Source organism: Phascolarctos cinereus, unplaced genomic scaffold (genome assembly GCF_003287225.1).
Source record: "Phascolarctos cinereus isolate Bilbo 61053 unplaced genomic scaffold, phaCin_HiC Scaffold_1;HRSCAF=81, whole genome shotgun sequence".
NCBI classification, from domain to species: domain Eukaryota; kingdom Metazoa; phylum Chordata; class Mammalia; order Diprotodontia; family Phascolarctidae; genus Phascolarctos; species Phascolarctos cinereus.
In genome coordinates, this window is record NW_027555514.1 from 185,279,296 (window position 1) to 185,306,813 (window position 27,518).

The 27,518-nt window shown below is 39.9% G+C and overlaps 1 protein-coding gene across 2 annotated transcripts in view; it reads right to left on the reverse strand.

Annotated features, from left to right (window-relative positions):
- VWF (von Willebrand factor) overlaps positions 1–27,518 on the reverse strand; it is a 202,473-nt gene that overhangs the window by 96,625 nt on the left and 78,330 nt on the right. For both annotated transcript variants that reach the window (XM_078155450.1, XM_020994141.2), the window contains exons 14-18: positions 24,205–24,400; positions 22,351–22,566; positions 14,244–14,484; positions 12,840–12,934; positions 8,029–8,189 (exon numbers count right to left, since the gene is read on the reverse strand). In XM_078155450.1, coding sequence (XP_078011576.1) covers positions 8,029–8,189; positions 12,840–12,934; positions 14,244–14,484; positions 22,351–22,566; positions 24,205–24,400 — 909 coding nt within the window. The remainder of the gene's footprint in view (positions 1–8,028; positions 8,190–12,839; positions 12,935–14,243; positions 14,485–22,350; positions 22,567–24,204; positions 24,401–27,518) is intronic.

Here is a 27,518-nt window from a genome sequence, read left to right on the forward strand (position 1 = left end):
CCATGCCTGTGACTTCCTCCTTCCCTGCCCATCACTCACCTGTATTTTTGGTTTCCCCATTAGAATAAACTCCTTGAGGACAGGAATTGTCTCTCTTTTTCATTAGTATCCCCAGGGCTTTGTACATGCCTAGCACATAGTAAGCTTTTAATAATTGCTGTGTCATTCATTAATTCAAGTTTAAAAGAGAAGTGAACTTTTGGAGAAAGATGATGAGTTTTGTTCAGGGCACACTGAGTTTTAGATGGCTCCAGAACATCTATTTGTAAATGTCTAAGATGCAATTAGTGATACATGATTGGTGCTCAAGAGAAAGAGTAAGATTAAACTATGAATTACAGATGATTCCACTTTATTCTCTCAGAGGTATCTGCCTTTTTTTTTTGAAGTTCACAATGTACTTTATTTTCTTTTTAATTTTTTTTCCATATGCTTTTGAGTTGAAAATTTTTTCTCCCTTTTTCTCCCCCCCCAAGACAGCGCACAATTTGACATAGGCTTTACATTTACATACCCATTAAACATATTTTCACATTAGTGAAGTTGTAAGTAAAAATTAAAACCAAAAGGAGGAACCATCAGAAAGATGAAACAAAACTCAACAAAAGGTAAAAATAAGTGATAGCGATTCAACTTCCATAGTTCTTTCTTTGGATATGGATAGCATTTTCCATCCTGAGGCCTCTGGAGATGTCTTAGATCCTCGTAATGCTGAGAAGGGTTCAGTTTAACATTCCTAGTCATTGCATAACATGGCTGCTATTGTGTACAAAGTCCTCTTGGTTCTGCTCACTTCACTCAGCATCAGACCATGTAAGTCTTCCCAGGTTTTTCTAAAGTTAGCCTGTTCATCATTTCTTATAGCACAATAGTATTCCATTACATTCATATGAGGTATCTGCCTTTTAAAACAGCATGGTTATTAACCTAAATGAGTCTCCTATTGGCATGATTTCTGTCAGTTTGATGAAATAGGAGCTTCAGAAGGTGTGGGAAATTTTCCAAGTATAATGGGGTCTTGGTCAATATGAGTCCCATTCTCAAAGCATGTGCAGCTCTGCCTGCTGCCTGCTGCCAACTCATTTGGCAGGATTTAGAAAGGCATGACCACTTGAAATAGAAGTGTCCATTCCCTGATTGAAAGTATGCACAAGTGTTCTGTTTCCTGTCCCATCACCATATCAAGAAGAGGAACTTTTCAATTGGCCGCTGAGTCAAAAGGCACCAATAGGCCAAGGTATTATCTCTTTACTGCCTATAGCTGCATTTGATAGCTAGAAGACCTGAATAATCAACGTGAATGTGAGCTGAGCTAAAGATCCCCAGAGCTTTATAAAGGCTACTTTAGTATTCCTTAAATCTTAGGGTACTACATAATCTACATAATCTAAACTGTATGCAAGGCAAGGTCTAACTGGGCCCCCAATATTTACTCTCTGGATGAAAAGTAATCCCACAGCCACATCACTCTTCAGATAACTGGGCACAGAGGAGGAAGAGAAAGAACAGAAGAAGAGAAGAAAAGAGAAGGTGATCGGGAAAAGGAAGTCTAAGAGAAAAGGAGAAAGGTTCCAGAAATACAAAAAATATATATATTAACAGCACTCGTAGCGAAGAACTAGAAGGAAAGTGAGTACCCATTGATTGAAGAATGAAGAAAGAAGCTGTGATATACGAATGCAATGAAATATTATTGCACAATTTTTAAAAAAGAAATAAGAATTAAGAGAAATTTGGGAATATTTAAATGAACTGATGTAGAAATGAACAAATAATGTAAAAGAAAACAATACTGAAAGTCTTCTAAACAATGAAATGACCAATATGGACTTCAAAAGATTGACAGTGAAGCAGGCCCTCTGCTACCTGGTAGGGAGGAGGTAGACTATGTAGGCATATATTTTTCAGATGTGACCAGTGTGTTGATTTGTTTTGCTTACCTGTACCTTTCATCACAAAGAAAGGCTTCTGTTAGGGAGGAAGGATTTGCTAGGTGGTTGTAGAGATGCAAAAAAGAATGTTAATAAGATATTATAAAAGAAAAAATAAAATAATACTCTCATCTATTAAAACAAATAGTAGAAAAGAAGGAGTGGAAAGGAAACGAGGATGATATAGTAATAAGATCCAAGAGGTTTTTGTTTTCTTTTTGGAAAGGGGAAAGATAGTGTTGAGTTTGAGATGCCTATGAAACATCCAATCTGAGATATCCAAGAGGCTATTGGTGATTCAGGCCTGGAGCTCAGGAGAGAGACTGATAGAAATAAGGAAGTTAGAAAGACAGATGTATGAGGAAGAGGGGGAAGATAATGAGTTTGGAACGTGTTGAGTTTGGTGTATCTACAGGACCTCCAGTTCAAGATGTCAAATAAGTAGCTGGGAGACTACAAGTCAGGGGAAAAGTTAAGGCTGGATAAATAGACCTGAGAATCATCTGCACAGATATGATCATTGAAGCCATGGGAATTAGTGAGATTTACCAAGTGAAACAATATCATTGGAGAAGAGATAAGATGCAGCAAAGGAGATTGATTTAGACAGTAGGAGAAGCAGGAGAGAAGAGAATATCAAGAAGAGAGTGATTAACGTCTCAAAGGCTTCAGAAAGGTCAAGAAGGATGAGGATTGAGAAAAGGCCATTAAATCTGGCAATTAAGAGATAATTGGTGATGTTGGAGAGGGTGGTTTCAGTTGAATAATGAGGTTGAAAGCCAAATCGCGAAGGTTTAAAAATGAGTAAAAGGAGAATAAGTATAAGTATCTAATTTTGCTAGCTTTATCAAAGATTTAATCAAGAAGAAGAAGCAGGTACTCTGATCAAGACAATAACCCAAGCCTATTCCCAAGGATTCATGATGAAAAATGCCATCCCCCTTCAGAGAAAAAAAATTGATAAACTCTGAGTGCAGATTGAAGCATATTTTTCTCACTTTCCTTATTTTTCTTGCTTTTTTTCCAACATGGCTAATAAGAAAATATGTTTTACATGACTTCACATGTATAATCTATATCATATTGCTTGTTTTCTCAATGGGTGGGCAGGGGTCAGGAAGGAAGGAGAAAATTTGGAACTCAAAATTTTAAAAATGAATGTTAAAAAGAAGAGGTATCAGGAATGGCTGGAGCAAGTGAAAATACTGAGGATGAGGGAGACATGTGTGTTGGCAGGCAACAGGGAAGGAGCCAGCAAATAGGAAGAAATTAAAGATTAGTGGGGATGATAGAGGAGGTAATCTGGAACCAGTTGGGGCTAACTTGAGCTATTGAAATAATTTTTTTAATAGCTATAACAAAGACATCGGTAACAAGCACTCATCTTCAATCAAAAACTCCTGGCCAAATTGTCCAAATATCATGTATTTAACAATTGGAATTGGAATTAAGTCCTTAGTTTTAGTGATGGCTTTGTGAGCTCTCCTGTATAATCCACATAAGTCACTTAAGCTCTCTAGGTCTCAGTTTCCCCAAAGGCAAAGTGAAGGGAGCTGGACTAAGGGATCTCCAAAGTCCCTTGTCGAGTCAAATATCCTGCTAGCAATAACTAACTTAGCCAGCTGTACTCTGTCACCATCCTGTGGCTGAAACAGGTAATGCTGGGATGCAAAGGAACAAAAGATTAGCTTGGGAGTTTGCATTCTCTGTGCTGAATACTGGGGATACAAAAACAAAAAAGAAAACAGTCCTTTTCCTCAAGTAGCTTATATTCTACTGGAGAAAAATAGCATATGCACAGAAAATATAAAAGAAACACAGTGACATTACAAAGGAACTTGTTGTTCAGTCATTTTCAGTCATGTCTGATTCTTTATCACCCCATTTTGGGGTTTTCTTGGCAAAGATACTGGAGTGGCTTGCCATTTCCTTCTCTGGCTCATTGACAGAGGAAGAAACTGAGGCAAATAAGCTGAAGTGATTTGCCCAGGGTCACCCAGCTAGTAAGTGTCTGAGGATAAATTTGAACTCAGGAAGAGTTCGGGAAGTGCGCTGGAGAACAAAATTCTGATAACACAAAAGATCCTGGTGAAATATAAAATGGAAAGCTGTCTACAGAGATCATTTTGTATGTACAGGGAACACAGTAAACATCTTTTGTAAAGGCAAATGAATAGGAGACAAAAGCAAGGGCATGTGACCAAGCAGAAACACAAAAGATTATCCCAGATACAATAAGATAATGTCAGGTATTGCAAATCTCACTTGGAACCAAAGCTGGTACTGAGTGTTATAAAAAGCAGTTTTTGCTGTTGTTTTGGTTTGGGGGTTTGCTATAGTGAAGGAGTGCAGGACAATAATAGATGATACAATGAAGGTGGAACTATTCCCCTCACTAACTTCTATTTTCTTCACCAAGGAAAGCAGTCCTTAGAAGATAAGATAGAAATGGTTAACAGGGAAATGGAAGCCAAGATAGGTAAAGACATAACAAGAGAGTATCTAGCTGCCCTTAATGAGACTGATTAATTCACCAGGCCTGAGGAAACTACACCCTCGGGTGCAAACAGTATCGATGGATGTGTTCACTGAACCACTATAGGTGATCATGGAAAAATCATGAAGGTTAAGAGAAATGCCACAAGACAAGGGACTGGTAGGTGTCCCAATTTTTCAAAAAGAGAAACAAGATATATTCTTAAAACTGTAGGACAAGGTACTTGGAGTAGTGAAAGCAAGGCTCAAGAAAGTCCAAGTGATGGTGTGGGACTGGATGCTGATACAATTGAGAAGAAGTGATTCAGATCAGAGTCCAAAGCTAAGGAATCCAATTAAACTTTGGGGAGCCAAAAATGTGAGAAGTACTCCAGCATAGACTATTTGCCTAAATTCCCCCAGGTCTTCTTTTTATCCTAGAGGTATTAGTTTCCCATTCCTGGCTGGCATTAACGTTCAGAGAGAACCAAGAAATAGTCTCAAACAGAATATCAGCTGGGCCCAAATTGGAGATTTCCATTGCAGTCACAATTTTGGCTGAGAGCACATGACCTGTACTATAGCCAGAATATCATTTGTGCTTAAAGAATTACTTTGCCTTTATTATTCTGATTAATTCAATCAAAGTAAATTGTATATTAGCCTTGCTTTCTAATGATATGAACCAAACGATAATCCAATCTGTAACAACATGGACACCAGCTAAGTACATTATAACTACCTGTTGCTGGGGTACAAATCTCCCAGTTATCTGACAAGTATTCAGCTCTTTCCTCTGAATCCATGCCTGAATCCATAAGGCATCCCCACCATGTCTTCATTTTATTCTTTCAGACTGGCCATCCACTCAGGATTTGGGATAATAAAATCATCATTGTGCTTATTAATATTTAATTATCTTTATTCTTATTTGTCCCCACCAAAAAACATAAATCCAACAACAACTTCATTGAGATTCATTCTGAAGAAACCAAGAATCTTGGTTCCTATTCCTGGAATTAATCCAATATCCTAAATGATGCTTAAAAACCTCTTTCCTCTCTCCAAGCCTCATTTTCTTCTCATATGGAAAGAACTGGATCTTCTATGGATTATGTAAGAAGGAATAAAGCGATATTTATTAAGGATTCTGAGCCTTCAAGGCAAGATGCTAAAGGTGTCAGGAAGCTTCTTGCCATCCCAGCCCGGATTTCATTTTTCTGGTTCTTTCACAGCCTGAGGTCTTCACTTTGGATTGTAGACTATAAACACCTTGAGCACAGGGAATGTTTTGAATCCTTCGTCTTTGTACTAGACAGCATCTAGCACAATGCCTCACACATAGCGTCCAATAAAAACCTGTCAGCTTTAATTTAATTGAAGTGCTAAATAATTGCCTTATACTAAGGCATCAAAAACAAGGCTTCCTTTGGACACCATAGGTAGTGGGTAAGTTCTATAAACACCAATATGGCATCAATATGAACTATTTCCACTAAGTTTTCAGTCTTTTCAGAGGCCTGGCAGGAGACTATAACTCAGAGGAGAATTGGCAAGAAGTATTCCCTAGTGGCTTTCCTAGCAAGTTCAAAAGGGTTTAGAGATGGGAGGCATGGAATATATAACTCTTTGTAAGCCTGGAATTTCATCCTTCCTATCAAAACTTACTTTGCAAAATTCTAGTGGCAGATAACTGAGTACCCAGGAATTATTAATAGCCCAACTTAGTTAGCCAGGGCTCTCCATTTCAAATCCCCAGTCATGTAGCCCCTATTTCTATACTATAAATACATGGTATCAATGACATCATGTAGGAGAGAAAAATCATAAGCTCTTTGAGAACAGGAATCATTTCCAATTTATTTTTTTTAATATTCTCAGCACCTACTGATCACGCTTTCTACATAACCAGTGTCAACAGTGTGCTTGGTGTTGAGGGAGATAAAAGTTTAGATTAGATAAGACATAGCCCTTATCTTATCAAAGCTTATCTAAGAAAGAGATAAAACACAAACAGAGATAACCATGACAAGCAATCTTACATAAGTGCATTAGAGAGGTGCAAAGAAAGATGTGGCCTAAGGGGGAAAGTCATTACTGATACGACAGGGGTACAATGAGGGAAGGAAGATTTCAAGGAGGAGGTAGACTCCAGAGTTAGACTAAAAACTAGGAAGGAATCCAAGAAGTGAAGAGAGAAAGAGTGAGAACGTTCAAGCATAAAAATAGTGTTAACAAAAGCATAGAGACCAGAAGAGTCAGGCCATGTTATTAAACAAAACAAAATTCCACTTTAGAGAATGGAGCTAAAAGAATGTAAGGAGCCGATAAACATAAGATAAGGCTGGAAAGAGTGCTGTCAGATTGTGGAGGGCCTCGAATGCCCAATAAGAAAGCATTATAGTAAGTAATAGAAAGACACCCAAGATTTTTGAGCAGAGAAGTGACATGAGTCAATCTACAAATAAGAAAGATTACTTTAGCAGTGGCGTGAAGGATGGAAGAGCAGCCAAGTGGTATGGTGGATAGAGCACTAGACTTGGAATCAGGAAAACTCAACTTCCTCCGTTCAAATCTGGCTTCAGACACTTAGTAGCTGTGTGTCATTTAATATTGTTTGCCTCAGTTTCTTCATTTGTAAAATGAGCCGGTAAAGGAAATGGCAAACCACCCCAGTATCTTTGCCAAGAAAATCCCAAATGGGATCATGAAGAGTCAGACGTGACTGGAAAACAACTGAACGACATGAAGGATGGAGTGGAGGGGATAGAGAGTGGAGACAAGGAGACCTGTTAGGATGCTTTGTCATTAATTCAGGGAAGTGGAATTTTGGGCTTGTGTTAGGGGAGAAGCCAAGAGAAGAGAGGAGATAAGAGAGGGGTGGAGGTGAGAAGGAAATTTTTACAGGACTCCATAATTGAGTAAATATAAGAGGTGAAGAAAAGGTTAAGATGGCATCAGTTTTCCAACTTGGTATAAAAGGTGAATGGTTGTCACTGACAAACATTGTGAAGTCAAGACAGGGAACAAGTTTAGAGGGGAAGATAATAAGCTCAACTTTGCAAATCTTGAGGTATTCTGAAGTTTAAGGTGCTGATGGTACATTATTGGCAGCTGGCAATATGATTCTGGAGTTCAGAAGAGAGTTCAAGAGCTATAAATAGAGAATAGGGAGTGATCTGCATAGAGGTATAAAACCAAAGGAGTGAACGAGATTTCTAAGGGAGAGAATAGAGAGAGGGAGGAAAGGGCTAAGGATGTAATCTTAAGAAATGTCCCTATTTAGTATTTAAGAAGAAAATGTAGAAATAAAGAAAAGATGGGGAAAGACTGGCTAAAGAAATAGGAGGAGAATCAAGAGAGTAGGTGTTCTCTTAATTCTAAGTATCTAGTAGGAAGAAGCAGTCAACTATCTCAAATGCTTTTTTTTTTAATTTGCTTCTCATTACTTATCTCACAAATCTTGGAATGGCAGTGTTAGAAGGAACCAGCATGATAATCCCACTTCACCAAATCCTCAAACTCCAGCTGTTAGTCCTTATCAGGATGATAAGGTAGAAAGAATAAGAGAGATATATCAAATCCACTCCTTTCCCTAGTCACAAATGAAACCCCACCTTACCATTCCTGAAGGACAGAGGCAGCCAGAGACACATGCATGGCTAACGCACTCCAAATCATAGTTCTGACAGGTCTTGGCACATTCAATCCCTTCAGCTTGGGGGTTGTCAGCAGGACAGACAAACTTGACCATGGGGGGCCGGCAACTTAAGCTCCTTTTGACTTGGAAACAAAAAAATCAGAATTGCAATTAGATGGGTTTTTCTGCAACTACTGACCCCATCCAGCCTGGAGCAACCAAATGAAGGGACAAGACTGGATGGTCTGAGGTCTCCTCCAATGTTCTGTGATTTCTCATAGATGGGCTGGCTATGGAACAACATTAGGCCTTATCCCCAGTAGAGACTATATAAGAAGGCTCTGGCTAGGGTAGAACTTTGCCTCAGTATCAGGTTAATCTTATTTCAGTAAAGTCAATCAGGGCCACCTTGACCAAGAGCAACTCAGATTATCTTCTTTTGTGTCTGGGCTTTCTCAGTGTCCTCTCCGGGCACTGCAGTTAGGGAGTGTCCACATTTCCATAGCTTCCACTTTAGGTTTTATATCCTCGTGTTTGTGAAATAGCTTCCTTTATTCAGCTGTCCAAGTTACCATGTTCCTTGCTCTTAACTAGAAAGGACATATTTAATCTGGAGAATTTAGGTTTAGCAACACATAGTCAGCAATGAACTACCACCATCCACTTATCCTTTTGTATGCTACTCCCAAAAGGTTTCTCTGAGACTCTGATCATTGATTCCATGTACCAATGCTCCTTTCTTCCTGCACCGGGTTCCTAATATACTACCTATTCTTCCCCCTTTTCACTTCCTTATTTTCCTGACTCTAATATCAATCTGGGGGAGATTGTTCTACTACCACCCTCAACTCCAGTATGACAGCAAGTAGGACCTACTTATCAGCATGCCTTTCAGACAACATTCAACCTGAAAAGGGGCTGGGTCTTGGGGTTAATTAAGGTTCCTCTTCTATATGTTTATCTCTGTTTTTTGTCTCAGTCTCTGTATCTCTGTCTGCATGTCTGCCCTCACCCCCTTTCTGTCCCCCTTTTTGTTTTTCTCTCTGTCCTTCCCTTCCTCCCTCTATCCTCATTTCTTTTCCATGGGTTCAATTAACACATCTATGCAGGTGACTCCCAGTTTATATAAAGGATCATAAAATCATCAATTTAGAGGTGGAAAGCACCCTGGTGGTCATCTAGTCCAATCCCCTCATTTTATAGACAGGGAAACTAAGGCTCAGGGGCATTAAATGATTTACCTACAATTACATGAGGAGAAGGAGTAGAGCCATAATTTGAACTAAGGTCCACAGTCTCCAAATCCATCATTATTTCTACTGCCCCACAATGCTGTGCATCTCTAGACCTCCCTAATTTCAGTCCCATATTTCTTGGTGGTGGTTATTGGGTTATTTCAGTGACATCCAACTCCTTGTACTCCATTTGGGCTTTTCTTGGCAAAGGTGCTAGAGTGGTTTGCCATTTCCTTCTCCAGCTCATTTTACAGATAAGGAAACTGAGGCAAATAGGGTTAAGTGATTTGCCTAGGATCACACAGCTACTAAGTGTCTGAGGCCAGATTTAAACTCAGAAAGATGAGTTTTCCTGACTGTCCACTCTATTCACTGCACCACATAACTGCCTACTGATTGATTGCCTGTTGGATATTTACAAATAGATTTCCTGTTGTCATCTCTAATTCAGCATATCTAAAACAGAGCTCATTATCTTTCTCCAAAATTCACTTCTCCCCTAAACTTCCCATTTCTACTAAGGATACCACCACCTTTCCAATCACTCAGGTCCTCAACCTCAATCACAGAGGCATCTTCAATTCTTCCCTCTCCCTTACCCCATCATATCCAATCAATTGCCAGATTTTCTGAGTTCCATACTCACATTATCCCCAGTATCCAATCAATCAATCAAAAAGTACTTAAGTGCTACTATATGCCAGATACACAATCTGCTATTTTAAATTTTTTGTGTATCACAGTGTTCTAGAATTTGCAACTAGACTGTATCACCATGAGAAAATTATCATCATCACCATCATCATCATCATCATCATCATTATTTTAAAGATGGGCTTTTGTGTCTGAGAATAACTTGGAAATGTTGAAAATGCTGTCCGATTTCCCAGCTGCAGCCTATTTCACTCTCGTTCTCCTTTCTAGTTCTGGACCCTAGTCGAATGTCTATTTGTTATGTCTGTTCAAGATGGACTAACTCAGTGTACTGGCCATTATGACAGACTCAATTATAACTACAATCCTCCTTAGTAGATTGTAAACTCCTTGAGGGCAGAAGCCCTCAAGGCTCTTTAATGTCTTTTGCCTCTTTTTGTAATTCTAATGCTTAGCACAGTGCCTGCCACATAGTAGACACTTAATAAATGTTTATTGATTAACTGATTGATTGAACTCAATGTAATGTCCATAATGGGCATTCTTCATCAATTTGGTTTTTCCCAAGTAGATTATTAAATGTCTGATCTCTTTTGAATGATAGTATATCTCACTGAGGATGTTCTGTAGTATTCAGGAGATTGCTACAATCAATACCATGTCATTTAGAAACCATAGCATTGGGGCAGCTAGGTGGTACAGTGTATAGAGCACCGGCCCTAAAGTCAAGAGGACCTGAGTTCAAATCTGGAGTCAGACCAAACACTTGACACTTACTAGCTATGTGACCCTGGACAAGTCACTTAACCCCAATTGCCATTAAAAAAAAAAAAAGAAAGAAAGAAAGAAACCATAGCATTTAGAGGCCTTCACCATCTATAGGAAATAACTCTTCCATTTGGGCTCTGAATGGTTGATTATATGTCTGTCTGTTTTATCTCACTTAATACTGATAATTAGAGGGTAAGAATGATTGAGGAAAATCATAAATACTATTATTGCCAAAAAGGGGGGAAGGATAGAATGTCAGTAATTACTGATCGATATGCCTATTTTCTCATCTCCTTAATTAAAATATGAGAAGAAAAAGGTTTTGCGAATTATTTTCTGTATCAGACCACATTCACAGTCATACAGATTGACTAAAAGGTATAGAGATTACAGGATACAAAATCTCACCATGTTTATTGTTTTGGTTTTTTTAAGGACTGGCAGCAATGTAAATGCAGCCATTATCTCTCAAACACAGGTTAAGAATACACAAGATTGTTTGACCGATCCATTCACAAGGGAAATTCTGTTTGATCTTGTTTTTTTCCCAGTTTTATTGCTGAGGTCTCAGGAGTTGAGTTCTAGGTCTCCTCTACTCTAGGATCAGATGGAGCTAAGAATGTTTCCTTGCCCTGGGCCTATTTCTTTTGCTGTGGACTACTCCTTTCTTTAGAGGCAGCCAGGTGGCTCAGTAGATAGAGTGCTGGGCCTGGAGTCAGAAAGACTTAATTCAAATGTGGTCTCAGATACTTACTAGCTCTGTGACCCTGGGCAAGACAGTTAACCTCTATTTGACCTACTCCACTGGAGGAAAAAATGGCAAACCACTCCAGTTTGCCAAGGAAACCCCATGGACTGTATGGTCCAAGGGGTCATGAAGAGTCAGACACGACTGACTTGTGACACCTCCTTTCTCAGGGTCAGACTAAGTCGGAGCAGCTTTCCCTTCACCAAAGACACTGAGGTTCCTCCCTTCCCTCTGTGACTGATCTTAGTTAAAGCCATTTTCTTGGAAAGAATGGAGGCCTTTTCTTCAATCTTCAAGTAAGTCAAAAGTTAAACTTCTCTAGTTGAATAGACCTATTTGAAACCTTTTCCTGATTTGGTGGAGGGGCAGGAATTGGAGAGAAGGAACTTTTTATTTATCTCACTAAATTGCAGTCCTTTTCTTCTGTAACCAGCTAAGGCCCACCTGCTCATCCTCCTTTTTTTTTTCCTGTAAAAGCAACAGGCAGCCAGGCAGCCAGACAGCCAGACAGCCCAGCAGACAGGTAGCCAGGGCTAAATTTTGTTTGTTTGTTTGTTTAGGGGGTTGTTTGGTTTTTTGCCTCATCCAGATGAGGTTATTCTCTTAGCCTTGAGAAATTCTTTCACCTTAACTTTCATCTCTCAAGGGACCTGGATGTAAGCTGTATGGTAATCAGGTTTTTATTTCATGCAGTACTAGGACTGAGCCATACCATTTCCTTCTATCCTGCCATCTTGGCCTCCTCTATGGCCAAGTTTATATTTATTACCCTGAATGCTTGTGGGTACACTAGAGTCAATGTTACCTACCTTCAGAGAAACCTAGGTATGAGCTAAACCAAAAGTATATTAGATTTTCCTAGAGCAACACTAGTTCCAGGAACCAAAGAGAGAAAATTACCTTCTTGGGGTCAGCCCCCCGTATTTAATCCGGTACACATGAGTTCGGAGTCCTTGAGGGACCCTGGGCCACAGATTACATTATGATTTCACTAACAAGCACTAAAGCAATTACACAGAAAATGCAGTCTCCATCTTTCCCCTGACTACCCAAAAGAAATCTTGCTTTTGTCTCAGTTTTCTGAATACACCTATAGGCATAGAGCACGCGCAAATTAGTACAATGAGGGGTCTGGCCATTGATTACTCAGGGCTCAGAGCATGGGAAGTGTCCTCTGCTTACCAACTTTACTTCTTACATTTCTGCAAGTCGGTTTGCCAAGTCTCCTTGTGAAATCTCCTTGTGAATCAGGGAGCAGGAGGAACCTGCCCTGCCTGCTCTGAGTACTGGGCCCTCATTGGCCAGTCCCTCTATTACATGCAGATAACACAGTAAAAGAGGACAAACAAAGACACACTCACTCATCACAGTCTAGCTGTACTCACTTCGAGAAGATGGGTGACTGTCAAAAATAACATCTGGCAACAGGCCACCAGGAAGTCCATTGGTACTACAATGCATAAAACCATCTTCACAGTAACTGCAGGGAAAAAAAAAAGCATTTAAATCCTTCCCAAATTGCAGTAAGTAGACAGGTCACATGTACTCTGATTTTTAACCAAGAGGCTATAAAAACCTCTCCCCCAGAATCCACCTCCTCTCTAACAAAATAAGCACAGGGCTCAGTATTTCAAAGGAATCTCGAAGAAGACCTGGTCTGAATTCCAGTCTTAATCTTTATTAGCCAATCTGATTTTGCAAATTGTATTCAAAATACTTCTCAGGCACAAAGGTTTTTACTAGCATCCATCATATTTATTAATGCCCCACCCACTAGTTCTCCCAAGGGTTGTTTGAGAATGAAAAAGTGAATGGCTATAGACAGCAAGTTCTCTTTGCTGGGAAAAAAAAAAAAAAGAGAAGAAGAAGGTGGGGTAACAGGGACTGTAGAATTCCTGCAAGCATTCAAGGTAATAAATACAAACTTTTAGGAAGTGAAGGGAAGGCAAGGGAAGGGAAGGCAAGGAAAGGAAAGGAAAATACAGGCTTGTCTCCAAAAGACTATGTATTGAATTACAAAGCATTGGACAAAGACAAAACACAAGGGAAACACACAGAAAGCAAGGAGAAAGGACAGCAAGTTTTATAACCCTCTGGGAAGAGTTCCAAAGTGCTCTCCAGAATGGTTGAATCAGTTCACAACTCCACCAACAGTGCATTAATGTCTCATTTTTCCCACATTCCCTCCCCCATTTGTCATTTTCCTTTTCTTCCCTATTAGCCAGTCTAATAGGTATGAGGTAGTACCTCAGAATTGTTTTGATTTGCATTTCTCCAATCAATGGTGAGTCAGAGCATTTTTTTCATTTGGCTATAGATAGCCATGTGGTTGCTTCATCTGAAAACTGTTCGTATCTTTTGATCATTTATCAACTGGTCTTATTTTTTATAAATTTGACTCCATTGTCTATATACTTAAGAAATGAAACCTTTATCAGACAAACTTGCTTCGAAAAAATTTTTTTCATAGTTACCAAAGCTAACTGTGTTTCCCTCCATCATATTTCCCTCCACCTCTGTCTATTCTATTCTTTCTCTCCATTCACCCTGGCCCTCCTCAAAAATGTTTTGCTTCTGACTACTGCCTCTCCCAATCTGCCTTCCTTCTATGACAACCCCGTTCTCTTATTCCCTTTCCTTTCTACTTTCCTGTGGGTAAGATAGATTTCTATACCTAATTGTGAACTCAGGATTTCCTGACTACAAGCCTAATACTCTATCTACTGTACCAGTGAGCTGCCTCTAGAAGCTCTAGATTCCCTCCTATGATGCTGCCATTAGGCACTCACCACATGGTGTGATGGTCCGAGAAGATATCTTCAGGCTGAAAGATCTCACCATCATAATAACAGGGGCACTGGGCTTTGGGCACACAGTTCCTCTTCTCATCCGTGTACAGCCCAGGAGGACAAAAACAGCCCTCCAGGCAGACCTCACTACATTCCATGTCTGGATAGGAGAGGGAGCGGCAGGTCTGATTGCACAGAGTCCCACACTGCTGATATGCCTGGCCCTCTGGACAAGTTAATGCTGGAGAAGAGAAAGAAGAAAATAAGAGTGAGGGCTTTGGTCTTGGCATTTGTGATGGTGGGGGAGGAATGCTCCATATGTACCCTCCTCCATAGATTTAGTTGTATCATTACCTGCAGCCATGATGAATAAGCCCCTTCCCCAGTCTGTGTGTATTGACACTGTACCTCTTTCCACTACACACAGTTACCTTACACATGTTGGTAGGAATAGGAATTATGAAGATGCTATTTTTATGGTTAGCTAGGTGCACTTGGTACATCATCAGAACAAGGGGAAAAGAGAAAGACAGAGGTAGGGTTGCTCAAGGAAGCATGGGGAGAAACTGTGGGAGGGAGGGGGAGAATGAAAGGGTATAGTGTAGTCTTGGCCCCAGGGGTTTTCCCTGGTAACCCATCAAGAAGAAACTGAGTACCAAAGTTTATTGTTGTTTCAGACTCTTCCTAAGCAAGTATGGGATTTTCTTGGCAAAGATACTGGAGTAGTTTGCCATATCCTTCTCCAGCACATTTTACAGAGGAGGAAACTGAGGCAAACAAGGTTAAGTGACTTACCCAGACTCACACAGCTAGTAAGTGTCTGAGGCTGGATTTGAGCTCTGATTCCAAGCCCAGGGCTCTATCCACCGTGCTACCTAGCTGTCCCAAGTACAAACTTAAGAATTAACTAATTGGCCTGGTAGAGACTATAAAAGTGAGACTAGTTTATTAGGCTTTCCAGGTGAGCTAAATAACAAAGCTTTCTATCTATAATTCACCTATCTGCGGTTAACTGAAGCTCTCAAATTCCTCACTGCGGTAAAGTATTTACACCTTCGCAGGTCATGTGATAACACTACTGGTCCATGGTTCCCAGGATGGGGAGAATGAGAGGCAAAATGTTGTAAGGTATAGAGAGGTGACCTAATAATCAGGAAGACCTGGGTTCATAGCCTGCCTCCGATACATCAGTGTCGCCCACTCCAGGTAGCTCAAAAAGACCCCCAAGTTGTAGAGCAGATGCAGATATGTCTTGATAGAGAGAGTTTCCACTACCAATAAAATCACAAGTCCAGTGCCCCTCACAAAAGATCAGTTTGCAAACAAGGTCCTGACCCACAGTCTGCAGTTTCTAGTTCTGAAGGGAAGCAGCAACCTCCCAGCCACTTCTTTCCCACCTTCTAAAATCTAACGATTTAGGATGGGAGGGACTACAATGAAATACTTTTAAGGTCTCAGAGAAGTGTCCAGGGTTGGGCTCTGGCATTCTGGGAAACCACAGCACCCGTCAGACCTGCATGGCAAGGTGTATAGCAATCAGGCTTAGGGATGCCCCTTAAGCAAACACTTTGGGCAAGTATAAACAGCAAAGGTTTCTCTTAAAAGAGACAACATTGTGGGGGAGTGGAAGAAAGTCCCGGCTATAGCATTAATTAGACTTATTTGAACATGCCCCAACTTGGAAGGCTCATTTGAAGTGCACTCTAATGTACATCAAGGTCTTTTGTAAATCTAAGGTAATACATGAAGGGGAATGCTTCCTAAGGTACTGTTATTTGCAGTATAGGTTTTTTCCCTTTGCTCAGTGTGAAAGAGCTCTTTGCTTCCAAATTGGTCATTTCAGGCTGGCTGAAACCCACGAAAAAAGCAAACGCTTTCTGTAGCAAAATCAGGTTACTGCAGCAGGGAAGTGTTAACTCATTTATTCATTCATTCATTCGTTGAACAAACATTTATTAAACTCTTGCTGTGTTCAGAACCCTGTACTAGGCCTTGGGAAAAAACAAGTTTAACTAAGGCAGTTCCTGTGGAGAAAAGACAAATGTACTATTATAATATTGGGATATTGGAGGAGTCAGAATGTGTAATGGATAGAAGGCCAGCCTCAGAATCAGAAAGTTCTGGATTTAAGCCAGGAGTATGCTGGTAAATGTTCAACAACTGGGCTTGAGGGAGAGGGCAAGGGGTGGGGGGTGAGGGAGATATGCATGTACAAACACTTTTGACTTTAATCTGCATTATTAGTACTGTTTGAATTCTAGACAATTACCAAAACAACAAATCAGTGCCCATTCTTATCTAGTGCCCATTTCTGAGCTGTAAATGCTCCCACTGTAATGGGCATTCTGCAGATTCGAGCCTTGATTCTGACAAATAGAAACTGCTTAACACATCCGCCTCAACGCCCTTAGGCAATTCTTTAGGATTATAAATTGGTAAGGAACTGTAGCTCTGCCAGGATGAAGGGAATTTCCCCGAGATGAGTCCCTCCACTAATGAGGTCACAGGTCCAGACCAAATATAACCATATTACATAACATTACATAAATGCATTAGAGTGCAATGCTGTCTGAGGGAAGAGTCATCAGGAAGGGTGAGGGAAAGTAAAGGACGTTTTCATGGGGGAGGTGCCATTTAAATTGGCCTTTATAAAGGCTGGGTAGGAATTCAGCTGGCAAAGAGGAAGAGGGAGGACATTAACAACAATTCCATCCAAAGCAGAGAGAAAGATGTGTGTTTAGGGGACTAGAAATTGCTCCATTTTTTGTCTAGGGGGCAGAATGAAGGGTAGAGAATAATAATAAGACATAAGGTTAGAAAGATTGGGTAACATCAAATTATGGAGAGTTTTGAATGCTAAATAAAAGTGTCCAAAATTTTCTTAGGAGGAAATACAGGGAGATCATTGTTAATGCTCAACAAGGGATTCTCCAAGACACCTAGGGAAATTTCTGCTAGGAAGGAGAGCCCTTTGTTCTCTCCTGACTGATATGCCTTGCCTGACTTGAGGGAGCATGATGCAGTGGGGAAAGTTGCTTTGGGAGTCAGACGGCCCAGATTTAGCTCCCTGCTCTGCCATTTACAAACAGTGTGATTTGGGGCAAGTCACAACCTCTCTAAATCTCAGGATCCTCATCTATAAAATGAAGGTGTTGGCCTAGACCAGTCTAAGGTCTCTCTTCCAGTACTATGATCCTAAAATTCCTTCAGATTAAGAATGTATGGTTACTGTTATCCGTCGGGTTTCACTTAGGTTAGATGGTCTCTATGCCCTAAGGGCTGTAAAACTGGGCATACCCTTTGATCCAGCAATACCACTGTTAAGTCTATAGCTCAAAGACATCAAAAAAGGGGGTGGGGAGGGAAGGACCTATTTGTACAAAAATATTCATGGCAGCTCTTTATAATGGCTAAGAACTGGAAATCAAGGTGATGCCCATCAGTTGGGGAATGGCTGAACAAGCTGTCATATGTGATTGTGATGGAATGTTATTGTACTATAAGAAATGACAAGCAGGATTACTTCAGAAAAACCTGGAAAAACTTACATGAACTGATACAGAGTAAAGTGAGCAGAACCAGGAGAACATTGTATACGGTAACAGCATTATTGCACTATGAAGAATTCTCAGTAATACAATGATCCAAGACTTATGATGAAGCATGCTATCCACCTCTAGAGAAAGAACTAATATTGTCTAAACATAGACTGAAGCATGCTATTTTTCACTTTCTTTTTTCTTTCATTCTTTTTTTTATTCAAGTCTTCTAATACAAAAATGACTGATGTGGAAATATTTTATTATGATTGCACATGCATAACCTATATTGGATTGCTTACAATCTCAGAGAGGAGAGAGGGAAGAAGGGAGAGAGGGAGGGAGGGATAGAATTTGGAACTCAAAACCTTTTTTAAAAAATGTTTTAAAATTGTTTTAACATGCAATTTGGGAGAACATAAAATATTGCTTTTTAAAAATTAGATGGCCTCAATCAAAGGGAAGGGACTCTTCCAACTCTGAGGTCTTTTTGAATAGGGAGTAGATATGACTTTAGCCTCTCCAATTCTCCCTTCCTTTGAGTCTCAGGTTTAACAGGTCAAAGCAGGACAAGGACAAACTAAGATGCCCCTGGAGGGGTGGGAGTCAGAATTTGAGGGAAGGGAAAGAAAGGAAAGGCATTCAAGAGGGAAGGATTATCCAGGCACTATGCTTTTAAGTACACTCTAGTCACAAAGAGAAGAGATACCTTTATGCCTTCCTCAAGCAGCAAGAGAAACACAATGTGACTCAAAGCACCAATGTTTACACCTCCCCCTTTCCCAACCCAAAGCTTCTCGTCCATCTCCATTCCCCACTTAGAAAGGTTACAATGGGTGCTGCTTCTTGGTAGAGATAAAGATGAATGTGACAGAGGACACAGCAGATTCAATAGAGCAGGAAGATTCAAAGGAAAGGTTTGAAGGTGTGGAAAAAGGAAGGCTGGTACTCTTAGATTCTAACCACTGAAAGGCACCCTTGTTCAAAGATATGCTCATCGGCTTTTCTCAGGGAACCCACTAACCATTAAGGTCAGAAGAGTTCAGAGAGGGTGAGGTATTTTACTTCTTCAAACTGCTTTACCCACTTTGATCTAGCAACACTACTAGATTCCAAAGAAGAAAAGAACTCATGTGTATACAAAATTCATAGCAGCCCTTTTTAAGGGTGACAAAGACCTAGAAATTAAGAGAGTACCAAAAATTAAGAGAGAATCACTTCAGGGACTGGTTGAACAAGTTATGATATATAAACGTAATGGAACACTATTGTGCTATAAGAAATTATGAAAGGGGGAGTTTTAAAGAAACTTGGGATGACTTATATGAACTGATGCAGAGTAAAGTGAACACAATCAGGAGAATAATTTATATAACCACAATATTATAAAGACAACCAGCTTTGAAAAAATGCAATGACTAAATAAAACTGGTGATGAAGCTTGCTGAAAAGTCCATCACCTCTCCTGAAAGAGAGGTGGGACTCAGGGTGCAAAATAAGACATATTTTTTGGACATGGCCTAGGTAAGAATTTGTTTTGCTTGACTATGTGTACGTGTTTAAAAAGGGGGGGGGTTGTTTTTCTTTCCTTTCTTTTTCTTACAGCGGTGGGGAGGCATTAAGAAGAAAAAATAGATTTTTGATAATACAAAACCATCTATTTGGCATTCAAAGCCCTTTATAACCTGGCCTCCTACCTTTCCATGCTTCTTATGTGTCACACCCTTCAACATACTCTGAGATCTGCCTTAATTCTAGTGTCTACCCTTTGTCCAATTTATCCTGTGTGCATTTGTACATAGGCATTTGCATATTGTCTCCCCCATTAGACTGTAAGCTCCTTGAGAACAAGAATTGTCTTTTGCTTTTCTTTGTATCCCAAGTGCTTAGCACAGTGCCTGGCATGTACTAGACACTTAATAAATGATTATTGACCGACCCGACTGACTGACTGACTGACTGACCTAAATGTCCAACTGATACCGAATTAGAAAATAGTTTGATGCCAACCTGATACAAGAATAGCTTGTGTTTTAATGAAAATGTTTATCTTATCAGATCTTCCTAATAAATTTTAGAATAGCCGCTTCAAACTATGAAATTAAACAACATTGACAATAGCTAGATTACTCACATCAAATTCTTCCCTCATGAATATCTGAATATTCATGAAATATAGACAGTCTAAACTGTCAGCTTTCCAAATCTGAATAGACTCATCCAAGAATTGTTTCTTTGTATTTGAAACATGAATATTTTGATTCACTGAAGAATTATCACATGAAAAAAAGGTAATTTGGACTCTAAATTCTAATTTATTTAATTGATAGATTCTAAGGGGAAGCGGATCTTTTCTGTGTAATTAAACTTTTATATTTGATTAAAAAGAAATTTAGTGGAAAAACCCACTAAGCTTTGAGAAATTATGTTTTGAGCAGAAGGAAGTTAAAAAGGAGACAAAAATAAACAGGACAATTTTGTTATTACCACGTTAAATTTAACGTATATTTTAAAATCTATACCTAACGAAAGTTCATAATTTCATCTACAATACTGTTTTCTGTTAAAGCAAACAAATATCCCTATTCAAAACCCACCTCCTGCAGAAACCTCTCTTTATTTAAATCCAACTTATTCTGATCACTCCCCAGAACTTATTTACTCAATGTGTTATTCAAACCTTACATTGCTGAACAAACACTCAAAAAATTGGATATCAATTCATCTCCCATTTGCTCTTTGTGTCTGGCCTCTCTAATTAGCTTCCTAACTCCTAGGGGAAGGAACCATAGCAGGTATTTTTTAATGATCTTTCTCCTCCCTGCAACACACAAAGAGCTATTTAAACGTAAGCTACTATTGCTTAAAACTACACTAAGACTTTTGGAATAGCCTATGCAGTGTTCTGGAGCAGCTAGATGGCACAGTGGATGGAGCGGTGGGCCTACAGGCAGGAAGACCTGAGTTCAAATCCAGCCTCAGACACTTACTGGTTGTGTGACCCTAGGCAAGTCACATAACCCCATTTGTCTCAGTTTCTCATCTGTAAAATGAACTGGAGAAGGAAATGCCAAGAAAACTCCAAATGGAGTCACAAAGAATCAGATACGACTGAAACAAGTGAACAACAACATATAGTGTTCTAAACATACTAGACATTCAATTCAAATTCAGTTCAAAAGTCAAGATGCAATGGTCACTGTAACTGTTTGAAAAGTCACAGGATCATAGGATTCAGGGCTGAAAAGGACCACAAATGAGGAAACTGGGCCACCCCAAAATGAAGAGATTTGCAATGATCCCATATCTAGTAAATGGCAGAGTCAAGTTAAAATCAAGTTTGATTCTCTAATTCCAAACTCAATGCTCTATTCATTATATTAACATATGTCTGGGCAATCCCTGCTCGGTTCCCAGGAATTCTCTAAAATCTTCAATCAGGGTCCAAAAGGCATAAGAAAGATATTTTCTCTAGGCTACTGGCTGGTGACCATTCAATAAAAATGATTACTCTCTAGTTTCAAATGGTCACAATCTAGCTGTAGGAGCAAATATAATCATGGAGGTAAGTATCAACTGACAAGTGTAAGATAAAACTGTGAAAGAATAGACAGTCTCCCCCATCTTCCCCCATCTCCTTCAGTTCTAATTCACTTTCCAATTTGATTCCCACATCAGGCACAAGATGGCACTAGACGCAGGGAATTTCTGATACCCAGGAAAAGCAAAGAAGTGTCTTGCCTTTGACAAAATGGTATCAAGCAGGCCTGAGGAAGGCCTCTGGTATATGGGGCAGATCTTTTGGGGGATTTACTTAAAAATAAGAATCCCTCAGAAAGAGAAGGCATGGAGAGGTTTTGATCTTTATCAATAGAGAGAGAACCCACACTAATAAGATTGTGGGATCCTCTGAAATAAAATTCAAGTAGGAGAGGACAATACGAAGCAGGGTAATTTTACCAAAATTTCCCTGGAAGATATCCTGCCTCCACTGTTACTGTCCCACGGGCACATAGATGGAAGTGAAAATTGGCAGTGATTGAAATAATACAGCCCTCGCTCCTGAGAGGCCCCACTCTCTGATTTTGGTCAAATGAGATCAAGTCTAGGAAAATGTTTTAGAAAATATAAAATGTTATACACAAACAGAATGAAAACTAGGGATTTCTGCGCCCAGAGCAAGAGCACCAAGTATTCCTGTACTTAGAGATAGGAGGAATGTTGACCCTTGTAGCTGAGGCAGGTAGGAGCAGAAGTGAGAGAAGAGCAAACACACTCTAGCTTTCATCCTGGGCTGGCAACTTTCTATTTTATCCAATTATTTTTGTTACCTAGGTGTTAAGCTCTGTTGTTTTTAAGCAGCCAGAAGACTTTAAATACTTAAAAGCACACTCTAAATTTAGCAAACTGGAAAAAAGCTCCAGCTACTCCACCCTAGTTACACCTCTACAAATACAAGTCATTACCATTACTTGGACCAAGCTAGGAAAAGCCCCAAGTATATCACTCCCCCGGCCTCCAGAAAACCACTCAGTTGGCTCCATGCATCAGAAGGAAATGATACCCACCGCAGAAACCTGGCTCCCTCCACTCGATCATAATGCCCTTCCTGGCACAGGCTGAGGCATAGCTGGCCACTGCTGAGCACAGGCAGTCCTTCCCATCGGAGCAGGAGCAGACATCGTAATGGCAGTTTTTCAAGTAGGGAGTTGGGCTGATCACAGGGTGACATGGCTCAAACTTGGAGGACGTCAAGAGAGAACAAGACTCCTCAGCATATTTGGCTTAAAAGAAAGGAAAGAAGAGAGCCTGATGTAACACTTTTCCCTCGACAGTATTGCAGATGCTGCGCACCAATCATGCATAAACATATTCATATCCAGACCAAATAAAAATAACATCAACTCTCAATTATATATGATAATGGAGGAAACTGCAATTTAATATAGCAATTAATCTATATTTGGTAAAAACAAACAAAAACAAAAAAACTTTCAGAAGATTTTGGTTTTGAATTGCAATATATACATATATTTTATATATATACATACATATATAGGGATGTGGGTGTGAGTATATATATGTAGGGGAGGTATGTACATATATACATACATATATATGTATATATATGTATGTGTATGTATGTATATATATGTATGTGTATGTGTGTGTATGTGTGTGTATATATATATATATAAAATCCTCAGCTTAATACACCTTCTTAATAACAGCAACACAATTCAGAATTGGGAAGGAACTTCAATATCTAGTCCACATCTATTTAACACATGAGGAAACTGGGGCCCAGCAGAAGTAGTGATTTGCCCCACGTCACATGGGTAATAAGCAGCAAAATTAGAATTTGCATCTCAGTCTTCTGATTTGGTTTCTACTGCATCACACAGTCTCTCATGAGTTGCTTCAATGGAATTTGTGTTCTTGGGCCAACAAAGATTGGGATATATGGACCAGACGTTGTCGGTTGGGGTGTGATGGACAAGGATTGTATTTAGAATCAGCAGACCTGGGTTTGAGTCTCGGTCTCCTACTTAACCTGGACAAATTGCTCCTCCTTTCCAAGCCTCAGTGTTCTCATTTATAAAATGAGAGTAATGCAATCATTACACAATCTACCTCCTGGGGTGTTGAGAGGAAAACATTCAGTAAAATGAAAAGCACCTCGTAGACACGAGACATTCTCATTATTCCTCCATTTGAATCCTACTCCATTGCCCTCTGTGGTGTCCTATCTGTAGCAAGTCCTACCAATCTGGAAAGGTTCATAAGATTCCAGATTTAGAGCTGTAAGAGACTTTGAGCTCAGTTTTGAATGAAACTTATTGTGTCTAATGTCCAAGGGACATTGCTAAGTTCCAAGAAGCATGGCCACTAGACGCTAAATTTTTTCAGCCACAGCAATTCCCAAAGACTATGCACTAAGATATGCCCAGACTGGCGATCTCTGTCAATGAAAGGAGCACCCCCACTCACAGATCATTGAAGTTTTTAAGTATTATTTTCATTATCATTATCATTATTATTAGATGATAGAACAGGGATGTTTAACTGAGGGTCCATGAACTTTTTATAGACAGGTAAAGTATTTCAAAATAATAGGCTTCATTTTCAATCCCCTGTACTTTATTTTAAGTGCATTTAAAACCGTAATTCAGAGGAAGGGTCCATAAGCTTTATCAGCCTGCCAAAGGGATCCATGACATCTGAAGCCAATGGAAGATAAAAAATTTGCACAGATTTACTCAGAGAATGAGCAATATGCAGATAAGTAAGAGCTGACTCTAAAACAAGTGCCTCAACCCAATCCCCACATCCCACCAAGATGTGGATTCAATGCAACTATTACACACAATTTAAGATCATGACATTCAGTCACTGCCCAAGCTCCTGCCCTGGATACATACATAGCCGAGGGTTAAGATTACAGGGGTCGCTGTCCTGTTTCAGCAAATCTTGGCAATCTCCATTGAGTTTCCAGCAATTTCCAAAATCTTCCACCAAAGGCTCTACCAGGCCAGAAGGGGTGAGAAAGTCATCTCCTTTGTTGCCATTGTAATTCCCACACAGGCCACAAGTCTTCCCAGCGTATATTGGAGACAGCTGAGGAGAGAGAACAAAACTAGCTGGGAGTGCTTCTCTGAGCAGCAACAATTTCATTTTGCTAATGATTGTTATAATCAAATGGCTTTCAGATTCAAAAATAAATCTAGATTTAATAAAAGGCAGCTGAACCTCAGGCTGCTGGGAAAATGAGAGTTCTCTGCAATTCATTTGCTCTACCAATCTGTTATCTACCTTCAAAACCTAGGATAATGGAACTTTAGGGCTGGAAGGAACAAGACAACAAACATTTATTATAATAACAACTCCCATGTATATGGCACCTTACGGTTTACAGTGCGCTTTCATCATAACAACTTTATCAAGTAGATAGTGCAGATATTATTGTCTTCGTTTGTAAAACGAAGAAGCCAAGGTACCAAAGGGAAAATGTCTTACCCAAGGTCAGATAGTTCATAAGGTACCCTCCCTCCAAGGGGCAGCTAGATGGTTCAGTAGGTAGAGTACTGGACCTGAAGTAAGGAAGAGCTAAGTTCAAATCCAGCTTCAGGCATTTAACTAGCTAGTTGTATGAACCTACAAAAATTGTGTAACCTGGCTACCTCAGTTTCCTCAACTGTAAAACTGAGATGAGAATAATAGCACCTCTCTCCCAGAGTTGCAGTGAGGATCAAATGAAATAATACTTGCAAAGTGCTTAGCACAGTGCCTGGCACATAGTATGTTATATATACCTATTAGCTATAATAATAATAATAATTATTATTATTAATGAATGCCTATTCCCTTTCTTCCTTCCAAGTCTAGTACACTTCCTTTATACCAGTTCCACTCAGAAATGGAGGCCCTTGCTCAAAGCACGTGACTTCCATATTAACATTCCCTCATCAACACCACTAGACTGTGGTCCCTCAATACTTGGGAATTCCTCCTGTACTAAATTCATAGAATCATAAGCTCCGATGATGAGATGATCTAGTCCAATCTCTTCATTTTGTAAATAAAGTAATTACCTGGATCATAGCTCTAGAGCTGAAAGGCACTTTGTTTTGGTTTTGGTTTTTTTGGTTTTTTTTTTTTTTGGTTAGGCATTGGGGTTAAGTGACTTGCCCAGGGTCACACAGCTACTGAGTGTTATGTGTCTGAGGCCCCATTTGAACTCAGGTCCTCCTGTATCCAAGGGCCAGTGCTCTATCCACTGCACTACCTAGCTGCCCCTGAAAGGCACTTTGGAGCCAATCTAATCCAAACCCCTCATTTTACAGATGGGGAAACTGAGGCAAAGGAGGTTTAAGTGACCTGCCCAAATTCATACAGATAATAAGAGGCAAAGACAGAATGGAACCTAGGTCTTCTGACTTCAGATCTAGCATTCTTTCCATATACTACAACTTGAGTATGCATTGTGTAGCACACATTCTCAAGACTTCTTTACGTAAGCATTCTGTCCCTCCTGTGAGGTCATTAGCTCCTTAAGAACTATAGTTTTTAACCCCAATTGCCTAAAAAAAAAAACTACAGTCTCCTCCAAACTTCAGTTTTCTCATCTCTAGTAGGATAGTTTTACTACCTTCCCAACACGTGCTGCTATGAAGCTCAAATACAATGATATAAATAAAGCTTTAATAAATACGAACTCTAACTATCCATCTTATTTCTTTCACGTCTCCCCACAGCACCAAGCAGAGGGCTTGGCACACAATGGACACTGGGGACACAGTCTTGAGTGACTGAGCTTCCCTCAGGGATCTCAAAGCATCTAATAACATCCAGCTCCACTGAACAAATTGTATGGCTGGGTGGCTGCCAGCATCCTTGTAGGGAGGCTGGAGAGAAACAACGCTGCTCCTCCCTAATTCAAGGTGGAAGGTTGGGAAGGAATAAGTGAAGCAGAGGGCCGGGAAATGAGTCCCGATGACTCACTCAGGGTCAGGATAAACAATTGCTTTAAGACAAAGAATAGAAAAACAATGCAGAGATAAGAGTGCTTCTGCAGAGATACCTTTCAGCCTTCCCCAAGCCCACTAACCCCTGAATGTCAAACCAGAGAAAAAGCATCAATGAGTTCCAGAGGGCTTAGCTTTGAGGGGTGGGTGATGGAAATATATTCCACCTACTTATGGAGCTGAGACTAGAGGCAATACAGCAGGGTGGTTAGCAAGGAGTCTGAGGCATCTGCCAGGAAGACCATCTGAGCTGAAAGGGACCTTAGAGGCCATGGTATATAACTCCCTCATTTTACAGAAGAGATAATTGAAACACAGAGAGGTTAAGCATTCTGCCCAGGGTGCCACACAAGTAGGAATGTCTAAGGCAGGATTTTAATTTTAGTCTTCCAGTGCCCTATCCTGGGTGATCCATGATGCAAACTCCAATTTCAGAAACCTCTAAACTATTTCTAATTTCCCATCATCCATGCCTTTATGGGTTTATAGCCATAATAAGCACTTGTTAAATTTAAACTGAGACCCCATTCCCCACATTGTATAGATTAGGTTTTATTTGGCACCGGGACTGGGAAGATTATCCAAGAGGGCTGCCTCCTCATCTTGTGGGTCTCCCACAAAACCGAAAGACTACTCTGAGGCCCTTGGAGTCCCCAGGCCTACGCCTGATGGGATACATTCTGAGGGTCCTCTCCAATTTCTAAAAGCTATAAATCTATGCTTCTGTGAAACACGAGATTAAGTTCTCCTCGGAACATCACATAAAATAGGAAACTATCCCCAGACAAAATGCAAAGTAATTGAAGTATAACTGTGGCATTTCCTGACTTCCCTTACCATGTCCCTCTTCTCTCTCCTGGACATCCCTTTTTTCCTACCCTTTACGCCCAAGGTTGTTGACCTTTTTTTTTGCATCCTAGACCTCTGCCTGGTAAAGTCTATGGACAACTTCTCAGAATGCTTTTAGATACATAGAATAAAGTACATAGGATTATAAAGGAAACCAACTATATAGAAATATATCAACACATGTATAGTTTTTTAAACAAATCCATAGACCCCAGGTTAAGAATGTCTGCCCTGGCGTTCAATGCCTTTATTTTGGCCAAAGACCATTACATTCCTCTCCTTCCTTTCTTCTTCTTCATAATACTCTCCACCTCAAACCAGAATTCCTCTTCTGTTAGTGGAAAGGTCCTACTTAGTTGTTG